The sequence below is a fragment of the Pseudorasbora parva genome, chromosome 17, assembly GCF_024679245.1.
Source record: "Pseudorasbora parva isolate DD20220531a chromosome 17, ASM2467924v1, whole genome shotgun sequence".
Classification (NCBI taxonomy): Eukaryota; Metazoa; Chordata; class Actinopteri; order Cypriniformes; family Gobionidae; genus Pseudorasbora; species Pseudorasbora parva.
Genome location: NC_090188.1, coordinates 6462990 through 6473863, shown reverse-complemented (window position 1 = coordinate 6473863; position 10874 = coordinate 6462990). Strand labels below are relative to the sequence as shown.

At 37.4% G+C, this 10874-nt stretch overlaps 2 protein-coding genes across 5 annotated transcripts; one reads left to right on the top strand and one right to left on the bottom strand.

The window, feature by feature from the left end:
- Positions 1–1052: 1052 nt before the first annotated feature.
- On the bottom strand, positions 1053–5807 carry rsrp1 (arginine/serine-rich protein 1). 4 transcript variants are annotated; one of them, XM_067420840.1, is made up of 5 exons: positions 5539–5807; positions 3771–4319; positions 3407–3585; positions 1520–1603; positions 1053–1433 (listed from the first exon to the last, which is right to left on the bottom strand). In XM_067420840.1, exons 2-5 carry the CDS (start codon positions 4309–4311, stop codon positions 1293–1295), a joined length of 945 nt encoding a protein of 314 aa, XP_067276941.1. In that variant the 5' UTR covers positions 4312–4319; positions 5539–5807; the 3' UTR covers positions 1053–1292. The 4 variants fall into 4 exon arrangements, 2 of the variants coding, with proteins under 2 accessions (XP_067276941.1, XP_067276940.1); XR_010898627.1 differs by lacking the exons at positions 1053–1433; positions 1520–1603 and adding an exon at positions 2029–2910 and having other exon boundaries at positions 3074–3585; XR_010898626.1 differs by lacking the exons at positions 1053–1433; positions 1520–1603 and adding an exon at positions 2029–2910 and having other exon boundaries at positions 3094–3585.
- Positions 5808–6606: 799 nt separating this feature from the next.
- On the top strand, positions 6607–9712 carry mgst3b (microsomal glutathione S-transferase 3b). The gene is made up of 4 exons (XM_067420887.1): positions 6607–6868; positions 6983–7105; positions 8773–8845; positions 9214–9712. Exons 1-4 carry the CDS (start codon positions 6743–6745, stop codon positions 9312–9314), a joined length of 423 nt encoding a protein of 140 aa, XP_067276988.1. The 5' UTR covers positions 6607–6742; the 3' UTR covers positions 9315–9712.
- The last annotated feature ends 1162 nt before the right edge of the window (positions 9713–10874 follow it).

Genomic DNA, 10874 nt, shown 5'->3' with positions numbered 1-10874 from the left:
ATCATTAATTAAAACCACCAATCACCTGAGGGAAGCGTGCGGGTGGGAATGAGAGAGAACATTCCAACTCATTAACTGTTGAGGAGGTATTAAGACAACATGTCGGCGCACATAAAATGCTGTTCATTCTGTGCCAGCAAATGACAGATTGATTGAACGACTTGATTTGTCAGTTCGAGAATAAAAACAGCAGGGCTCTGGTTTCTGTGGTATCAGTGTCACCAAGCGGTGACTGATGTAATTGTGCTGACACTGACCGATGCTCAAGTTTGACTGTCATACATATTTATTTAGCTATCATTGGCTAAGTACTGATTTTTGTGTGGAATCAGCACACAGTCTAACATGTTTTACTCTTATTTCATGATGAGCAATGATATTCTGGCTTGTAATAACTACTGTAAATTATGTTTAGGGGAAACTTGGGATGTTTTGAAGTCTGCCAGCTTCATCAACAGCTAATGTGCAAAGCGCAACAGCGCCACCCAGAGTTCAGAACATGAAGATCAGGTTGTTTTCATGGATCAGAGCTCGTTCTCTTCCAGCAAAATAACCGGGGAAATAATTGTTTAATTGGGAAATAAGCCTACGAAAATGTCACATCAAAAAATTTCACGTGTTTTTTGTGACAATTTAGCATTTTTTTGTCATTTGAGAGGAGCACGACATATTTCAAGTAGCAAAAAAAGCCTAAAAATTGCCTTCTGGTTCTTATAAATAATTCATATATAATACATAAATGTTGGTGTAAAATCACTGCTCTAATAACTCCCCTTGCATTATCATCATCATCCACCTATCTATATAATTATTATCTATAACTTAGTGTTAACAGTGAGTGTGCAATTCTGCAGCAAGTGATATTTATCTAGTGGTTTGTGTGCTGGTGAAATGTATGGCCATTTATGTCAGATCAAAATGCATTTCCACTTAACACACCAGGATTGTATTATTGGTTGTGACTTATGTTTAATCTATATTGAAAGTAATCATTCATAATTTCATGTACAATTTATTTCAGTTTTAAAAACTGAAGAAGGTACACACCAGGATTTTGTTTTTGCATTATTTATTCAGAAACATCCACTGTACAGCACAAAAACACCAATATGTACACAATATTTCCCACCTGTTTGACATCTTCTTGCCTTCTTCCAATTAAACCAACTTTATATCTGAAAGAAAACATTTATGATGAATTCGGATGCTCCCTACACACCCACCCCAACCCAAGTGTTCACTACACAAACTATTTACACTATTTACAGTCTTTTTTACATCATTGTTTAATCTCAGCGTTTATTATATTTAGAAGAGGATTTGCTGATGGGGAGCCACTGTCCATACGGCTTCCTGTCCGCCACGCTGTCGGCTCTTGACGTTACCTTACTGTCATGAAGCGTCGGGCTGTTTGAAGGTTTGGCAAGGGCATTCTGTGAATATAAAGAGGTAAGATCAACTTTAATATTTCAGTATGTTCTACCGATAATCATATTTGACTAAAGTTTCATGAGCTTACATTGAGGCTGAAGGTAATTGGCTTTCTCTTGGGTGACGTCTGAGAAGTCTCTGCCTCACCATCATCAGGAGCAACACCGTTTACCTAAAGGCAACAAAAAGGGGAAAAGGATATTGACCATACTGTCTGCTTGATATAAACCTCACTTTAGTGTCACATGATTTTAAGAAACCCCCATCTTGGGCTCAAGTCATGCAAAAGCAGCAAATTGAAGGGACTGTAATGCCAGTGATGCCCTTCTTATAAGTTGAAATTTTCAATAGTAATTTTTACAAGCAAATATTCAAATCTATACACAAAGGCTTTGTTCACACTGCATCAATTTCCAGTACCCCCCCCCCCCCCCCCCCATTTCATTATTTTCTAAGTAATGAAATAAGGCATCACAATTTACAAATGTATGCATCTGCTGCTTTTAAAGTTGTTCAGTTTTCCATACTTCATGTGAAAACTCGTCAGAATAAAAACATTTCCAAAACATAACGTTTACACATTGATGCCTTTGTAAAAAAAAAAAAGATTTCTTATTACTTTTTTGCAAGCCAATAAACAGTTCTGAATTAGTCACAAAATAAATTAGGATTTTTATTGCTTATGAACAAAGCCAAAAAATGATTAAATGATGAGTATATTTTTCCAAACCCCCATCCATCCATCACTGTAGAGCAAGCTCTGTCTGGTCTTCACACACGCTGAACAGAGGAAGATTCTGGTGAATGACAACCCAGTTCAACCATCAACAAACACAAGTCATTTCCTGTAGTTCTAAAAGCAGTAAAGTAGACCTCGGTTCAAAAGTATGAGGTCGGAAAGATTTATGTTTTTTAAAAGTCTCATACTCGACAAGGCTGCATTTATTTGATCAAAAATACAGTAAAAAAGTAACAGTGAAAAATGTATATATTTTAAAATAACTTTTCCATTTTAATATACTTTAATATAATTTATTCCTGTGATGATTTGGTGCTCTAGAAACTTTTCTGATTAACATCAATGTTGAGCTGCTTATTTTTGCGGAAACCACAATTCTCTGATGAATAGAAAATTTTAAAGAACATTATAAATTGTAATAAATGTCTTTGTTACTTTTTTTATCAATTGAATGCTTCCTTGCTGAATAAAAGTATTAATTTCTTTGGAAAAAATAAACAAACATTCTACAGACCACTAAATTTTCATATATGTACTGTGTGGCAGCTAAACGTTTCTCAGCTCTATGCGAGGTCAATCTAATGCATGTGGTTTGTTTTTGTTCCAAACAAGGCTACCGCTTACATACACAGTTACTTAACCTTTGCAGTTGTGCATATAAGACTTAAAGCTGGTGTCATTCAAGTCATGTGACCTCCCCCTCTCTCCCTCTTTGTCCAAAGGGTGGAGGAGTTTCAGCTCTACAGGAACAGAAACGATACAAAAAAAACAAACAAAGCAATTGAAGCTAAATGCAGCTCCTCAATACAGTGAGAGGAATAATAGCCATGTGCTCATTCATTCACACGCGCACACGCACGCTCACACACACACACACACACACACACACACAGTAGTACATACTCTTTAACGTGTACCGTTACCTAATCCGGACATGAGCTGTTCATCATTCCATTAAATCCATCAGGCAAAATCATTCATGTCTGAGGAGACAGATTACAGGTGACCCAGGTTGGGTAAATACAGCGCGCAATCACATTGTAAACAGACGCGATTCAATGGGTTAATCAACGTCCCGAGATCACAGATTTAACATGAAGTACAAATGAGAATCTTACTGGAGAAATGAGCTGAAATTCTGTTCACCATTCGGGACGTTCATGCAAAATTACAGAATTCTAACGCTGGGTGTGTTAGTGACACATCTGCAGTCGTGGGTGTGTGTGTGATCCTAACCTGTACAGGTGTCCTCTGCGGTGCCAGGTCAGCCCTCACCCTTTCCTCTTTATCTGATGAAGATCTCCTCTTCTCCTCCTCCTCCTCTCGCTCCTTCAGGCTAGCTGGCAGCTCTAAGTTCTGCACTCCCAGAATCCTGGCAGCATTTGCTTTGGCGACATCCAGCAGATACTTCTTCTCTGTGGGATACAATTAATCATAATTAATCAATTTGACAGCTCTAATATAATTATAATATATTTACATTAGAGATGTACCGTTTGATCAGCCAGGGAATCGGAATTGGCCGATTTTCAGCATGATCAAATCTGTTTAATCAAATATATGTTCTGCATGATTAAAAATAAAGTGACGCTGATCTTACCCTCATGGCTGAGGCGGATGGCAGAGCGCTCACGGCTGCGAGACCGGCTTCTGTATGCTCTGAAGTTCTGGGGTGAGCGGGAGAAACGGCACCTGTACCGCCCCACAAACCTACTTCCCCTCCAGTAGACCGGAGAGCGGCTGCGAGAGCGGGAACGGGATCGGGAACGCCTGAAGCGTCTGGAGTAGCCGTAGGGAGATGGAGAAGGACTGCGGCGATGGTAGCGTCTGCGGTCTGGAGTACGGCTGTAGGAGCGAGAGCGAGCACGGTAGCGGCGAGGAGGAGAATAGTGTCTGTGGCGGCAGCGCGAGCGGCCCGAGCAGCGCGGGCGAGAGCGGGAACGGGAGCAAGAGCGGGAGGAAGAGGACGAGCTGTCAGAGGATGAGCTCCGTGATCTGCGGGAGGAACGGCTCCCTCTGCTGCTGGAGAACGAGCTGTCACTGCTGCTGCTGCTGGAGCGAGAGGAGCTGCGACCGGATGGAGCTTCCTGGTCAAAGATGAGGTTCACCCGCTCACGCCTGGGGCTGGTTTCCTGCTTCATGATCAAACCTACGAACACAGAGCATTGGATGCTACTCATTAACTAACAGTAAATCAGTCACATTCAGTGTGTGAATACATCCACTGATGCTCAATTTTGCATAAATCTGTTTGAGTTACTACCTAGAAATCCCTAAATTTCCCTGACATTTCTATGTTTTTATGATGCGGGAACCTTGCTGCATTTAAATCTAAAAAAAGAAGAAGTAATAATTTTAAAAAAATATTTTACAATGGGGATTCTGATCACTTTTTCTCATACTTTTAACGCACTAGTCGGTTTCAGTAAAATGTTGGTCTTTTTTGCTTCCATAAAATCATCTTTCAGACGAGTGGAAAGAAAACATAAAAATAAAAACACATTTAATATTATCACACTTCATCTATTTGTGTCTGTAGATTTCAGTAAAGACTGCACCAAACTATTCAAGGTTTTCCTATGCAAAATATTCCTATGTATATTCTTTAGGTTTTACAGAGTGGTATGTTCAAATATAAGTTGCTTGGTTTATAACATTTTTTTTTTCCAAAAATTGAGTTTTTTTTTTTACTGATTTATTGAAGTAACGTTACCAAAAAACATTTATTTAATATCTATCTATATATATAAAGAACATTTAACTTGAGCGAACCTGGCTTTATTTAATGCGTAGATTTCTGTTTTGGAAATTTAAGCAAATTAGTAACGTACAAAAGCCTTATGGGCGTATTTAAAGATAACACTTCATAAACCTTATTACAAAGAAATATCTTGAATTACGCGAATAAACAACCTGGGCTTATGGTGATATATGTTTGTTAAACTTATATTCAAGTAATATTTGGAACATACCGGTATTTATCGTCTAATGAAAACTGACGACGACGACAACAAAGAAAGCAGAAACGCTGATGGAGAATATTCTGGAACTGAATGTAGGTCATGTGACGTTATATAACAGTCTCCGCCCCCTCCTGTCAATCAAATTACACAACCTCGAGTCTAGAACATTCCGTAATAAGCTGAAAACACTGTAATTAACCAACGTTAATATAACATATCTGTGATAGAATCCAAAATGTCACCATCCATAATGAAAAACATCTAATCTAAAAAACGTGTTGTTCACTTTCTAATGGTCACTGTTCAACAGTGACATTATATATATATATATATATATATATATATATATATATATATATATATATATATATATGTTATTGTGAGCAACATTTAGCTGTAACTTACCGTCAAAATGACTTGATCCAACAATAAGACTTTATGAGGAAACCCCTCTAAATCACACGATCTAACGTTACGCCTCGAGCGATTTCCAAACTAAAACGATTATAACTCCAACAAAAAAAGCTGTGAAATAAACAAACGTTTATTCCCTCTTGTGTATTCTTTTTAGTGAAAAGATAATATCTCGAAAACAAAAGGTATTTCTGGGTAGTCAGCAGCGATCTGTACCAAACGGCGTTTTCTCGCGAGTGGTTCAGCGTGAAGTGGCTCGTGTGCAGACCGTTTGCTTTTTTTCAAACGAGACCCACTGACGTCATCGGTGATTTAGAAAATTCGAGAAGCACTACTTGGAAAATGTCTTTTCTTTTCTTTCTTTTTTGTCCTTTTAATTTTATGTTAATGTATATCAATTCAGTGTTTGTTTACTTTCTTGCAATATATATATAATTTTTTTTTTTTTTTTTTTTAATAAACAAACACCACTTGGACATTAATCCATCGACGCCTCAGTGTATCACAGTCATGGTTTTTATTACAAAGGTTAGATAGCAAACTGACATTAAATCAACGTTCAAACGACGTCTGTTTGCTATCTGGGGAGTCACCACCAGGCTTTTTACTTCATGATCAATCAAACCTACGAACACAAAGCATTACCATGAGTAATCATGAATTAACAGTTAACTTAAATCAATCAGTTCACTAATGCTCAATGTTGCACACATCGATATGTGTTTTTTTCTCAGCAGTCGCTTTGGATTTTTATCAACCGGGAAATTACAATTTTAAAATCCCCTGCCATTTCCATGTTTTTATGATGCTAAAAAAAATTGACCTGTTAATTTTAATGACATTTTGGTTTATTTTGGTTCCATTACTTTCAGACTAGTGGAAAGAAAGAAACCGCACACGTGCTTATTTTATCATTCTTGAGTACATTAAGACTTGTGTAATTTAAGAAATACTGTAATATTTAATGTTTTATCGTGTTATTTATAAACAAACAAAAAAGTGTATATTAAAAGTGTCTCTCGAGAACTCGTGATTTATCGCGAGATTACCTGGTTCTCCAGTGAACTCGCCTTTAACACAAATAAACTCCGAGTTACGTGAGCTGCAGCTGCTGCATGATCTAGCATTTTTCCCCTCTAAATAAAGGAGAATATCTTGTGCACGCGGAGACAGGTCCTGACTACTAAATTTAAAAATGGCGATTGAGAACGTGCTACCGGCCAACTTTGGCTATGCGATTTTTACATACATGTATAGTTTTGGCATGTTAATGTATCTCGGGGTGCAAGTTGGTGTTGCAAGAAAGAAGTATGGGATAAAGGTACGATGAGACTTCACAAGCCGAACTTATTCTGATGCGTAGTTGCTTTGTGATTTGTACATGTTTAATGGCTTCTGTTTAACGTGTTTATCTGCTCTCGTGTGTTGTGTACAGTATCCCACCATGTACAGTGATAAGGAGCAAGTTTTCAACTGTATTCAGAGAGCGCACCAGAACACACTGGAGGTGTATCCACAGTGGCTGGTGTTCCAGACTATTGCTGCATTGGAGTATCCTGTGAGTATCAGAGCATATATATATATATATATATATATATATATATATATATATATATATATATATATATATATATATATATATATATATATAATATACACACACACACTGATGAGATACATAACATTTTGACTGTGAAGTGAATAACACTGATTATCTCTTCATCACGGCACACATCAGCTTTAAGGAGAAAAGGTTCACTTGCTGCCTAATATATCCCATATTAGGCAGCAAGTGAACAATTTGTTTTCAGAGCTGATGTGTTAGAAGCTGAAAAAGGTGTAAGGTGTATCTGTAAGGATTTGAGTGAGTTTGACAAGGGCCTAATTGAGATGGTTAGACGACTGGGTCAGAGCATCTCCAAAACTGCAGCTCTTGTGGGCTGTTCCCGGTCTGCAGTGGTCAGTATCTATCAAAAGTGCTCCAAGGAAGGAACAGTGGACATCCGGCCACAGGGTCATGGGTGTGGAGCGAAGGCTGGCCCGTGTGGTCCGATCAAACAGACGAGCTACTGTAGCTCAAATTGCTCAAGTTAACGCTGTTTCTGATAGAAAGGTGTCAATACTCAGTGCGTCACAGTTTGTTGTGTATGGGGCTATCTTGTCTGATGAATCATGTTTTGATGTTCTGGACATAAAACATTTGCCATTCAGGCAATGTTCTGCTGTGAAACCTTGGGTCCTGCCATCCATGTGGATGTTACTTTGACACATCCCACCTAGTTAAGCACCCTTTCATAAAAATGGTATTCCCTGGTGGCTGTGGCTCTTCCAGCAGGATAATGGGCCTGCCACAAAGCAACATTGGTTCAGGAATGGCTTGAGGAGCACAACAATGAGTTTGAGGTGTTGACTTGGCCTCCAAATACCCCAGATCTCAATCCAATCGAGCATCTGTGGGATGTGCTGAACAAACAAGTCCGATCCATGGAGGCACCACCTCGAAATTTACAGGACTTAAAGGATCTGCTGCTTACATATTGGTGCCAGATAGCACAGCACATCTTCAGGGGTCTAGTGAAGTCAATGCCTTGACGGGTCAGAGCTGTTTTGGCAGCAAAGGGGAAGGTGGCCATAATGTTATGCCTGATCAGTGTTATTACAAAATACATTGGCTACGTTAATAAAATAAATTTATGGAATTTGGTGGAAGATCAAACATATTTTCAGAATGCCCCAGAATACCCCAAATTTGACATTCTAATGTGCGTTTTGTCAAATCTGTTTCGTTTAAGTTATTGTGTTGACAGTATTGAAATTAGTTTGCATATAAGAGAAGAAATTGGCAGAATTAGTCTCAAAGAAGGTTTGTGTTTGTTAGTCTATACATTTATTTTAATTGTAATTAAGGAAATTCCTCACCATTCCAATTCAGATTCCAGTTTAATGTGGAGGTAGCTAATTCAGATTCACATTAAAATGGGCTTGTAACTGAATGTTGTTTATTCAAACCCCAAAAGGGTTTATATATATAATCCATCATCACTGTGCTTTGATCAAAACACTTGACCTTGGAACAGAAGGAAATTTCTTTGTAATAAGTGCACTGTAAATCTCTGTTAAGTAAATGTTCATTTAGTCTCTTTTTCATGTGCTCTCCTTTTATCATATAAACACCTCTCACCCAGTTCATTTCTGTTATCTTCCATGTTTTATCTCCCATATCAGCTTGTTGCCTCTGTGTTGGGAGTCATCTGGATTACAAGCAGATTCTCTTATGCCTGGGGTTACTACACAGGCGGTAAGTCTTTACAATGCACATATAGAACCCTGTAGCAATTCTCTCAGATGTTTCTCAGAAGTTTTTGCAAATGTGAAAGCACAGCATTTATTTGTGCATTAATGTATTAATTGTATATTCAAGCCTTTTGAATTGCTTTACAAGTTTGCAAGATGCCAATATAAAAGTTTAGTAAAACTGAAAAAAAAAATGAAAAACTGAAGTAAAAAAAAAAACTTCAATTTTTTTTTACAACTGTTACACAAAACAATGAAGTCTGTGTCTGTAAAACCCTTTGGAGGAAACATTATTATACTTGTGTTTAGGTTGTTCTTTCAAACATTATATGAGTTTTAGCCCTCATCACTAGTGAAGTTTCTCTGTTTCAGATCCTGCTAAGAGGATGAATGGGGCATACGGATACATCGGGCTGTTTGGGGTCATTCTGCTCTCTATCTCTGTGGCTCTCAAACTGCTTGGAGTCCTTTAAGGGGAACATCATACCACTTACCAATCCTTACCACTTAATGCATTTTTTAGGAAGTCTTCTTTCACTTTTTTACTCTGTTTTTAAATTGCATTGTTCCATCCTGTAATTTTTACATATTATAGAATATTAATCACATGTAATCAACTTTTCAGACTTTCATTCTCAAGCTTTATGCTGTATTTCTCAGATTTCAATTACGGTGACCAGTTAATCTTTTCATGGTGGTGTTTATGTGCAGACGACCTGGGTTTGGTCCAGCTTTGGTCATTTTTTCCTTTGTGGATCATTGTCTTTACAGGATATTTCAGGTGCAAAACGAATAAATACTATGGGCAGCTTATGTTATATCAATAGATTCTGAGAAATTAATAATAAAATTTCTGTAATATTCAAATAAACCATGTGTGAGTGCTTGATTGATTTAAAGTGAGAAATGGATGGTGATCCTTCATACTGATTTTAACAGTGGAACATGCTCCGTTTGTCATTTATGAAGTCCCTGAGAGAGGAGATTACAAAGTTTAAAGGCCTTTTATGTGTGAAAATGAAATGAATTACATGATTCTGATCACTCTCGTAATATTCAAAGTAGCATACGGCAGGGCTTTAGGACAACTAATGCGTTAAATAATTTATTGACAGACCCTAGAGGGTTACTATGATCTTATGGTGTTGTGGGTGGTCACTACGATACTCTTCTCACTCCATATGGATCCTTACTTTTTTTGAGAAAGGCTTATAGATTAGAAAAGCATTAGCATCCCTCTCCTCAGCAAGCTACAATATTTTATGTAATTTATCACACTCAAGCAAAAATGTACAAGCACTTTAAAGTTTTATCAGAACGCTAAGTATGAACAATAGCAATGCAAGCACCATTAAAAAACGTATATCGTAAGCATTTACTATAGTTTCAAACTACGTTTTGAAGCTTAACGTTTTTAGTTCAGGTTATAATGGTTTGAAAATGGTTTCTTTAGTTATTACAAAAGAGCCATTTTCTGTTCTCTTCACATTTTCTGAAATGTATGTGTTTATAAACTATATAGCAAGATATTTGTGCATGTGTGTTGAATGGAAACATTTCACGGTGCAACTATGTGTAAAGTGTTTGGTTTGTTTGCTTTGTTTCATTGTACTTTTATTCTTTGTAAAGCGCCTTGAGCAATGTTATAAAGTAGTAGTAGTAGTAATAATAGTACTGTTATTAACAGTGTTAAGTGCAACGTATTAAGTAACTGATTACTTTAATTTCCCCTTGAAAGTAAAGGATTACTCATAATTTTTCTGTAATTTAATTACAGTTACTTAAATACTGTATTGACTATGAAACAATTCTATACATTTCTTAATGTGTAGTGGTCTTATTTGCTACAACAGTTTCGTGTCTATGCAACTGGTGAGGAGAGAGAGATTACTACAGTAATCTAATTACTCTGTGAAGATAATTTACCAAAAAACGAATGGCAGGACGCAGCTGGTCATGTGATGTCAACATGGGCGCCCTTCAGGGGGCGACTCGCTCCACGTGGAATAGCTTTTTAGCACTTTTCTTTCAAA

Excerpts from the sequence above, each read along its gene's own strand:
- rsrp1 (XM_067420840.1), bottom strand. The coding sequence starts at position 4,311 with ATGAAGCAGGAAACCAGCCCCAGGCGTGAGCGGGTGAACCTCATCTTT. Across the intron at positions 1,604-3,406 it reads CGCAGAGGACACCTGTACAG|GTAAACGGTGTTGCTCCTGA; the intron begins GTTAGGATCACA and ends TGTTGCCTTTAG. Across the intron at positions 1,434-1,519 it reads CAATTACCTTCAGCCTCAAT|AATGCCCTTGCCAAACCTTC; the intron begins GTAAGCTCATGA and ends TTATATTCACAG.
- mgst3b (XM_067420887.1), top strand. The coding sequence starts at position 6,743 with ATGGCGATTGAGAACGTGCTACCGGCCAACTTTGGCTATGCGATTTTT. Across the intron at positions 6,869-6,982 it reads GAAAGAAGTATGGGATAAAG|TATCCCACCATGTACAGTGA; the intron begins GTACGATGAGAC and ends TGTTGTGTACAG. Across the intron at positions 7,106-8,772 it reads TTGCTGCATTGGAGTATCCT|CTTGTTGCCTCTGTGTTGGG; the intron begins GTGAGTATCAGA and ends CTCCCATATCAG.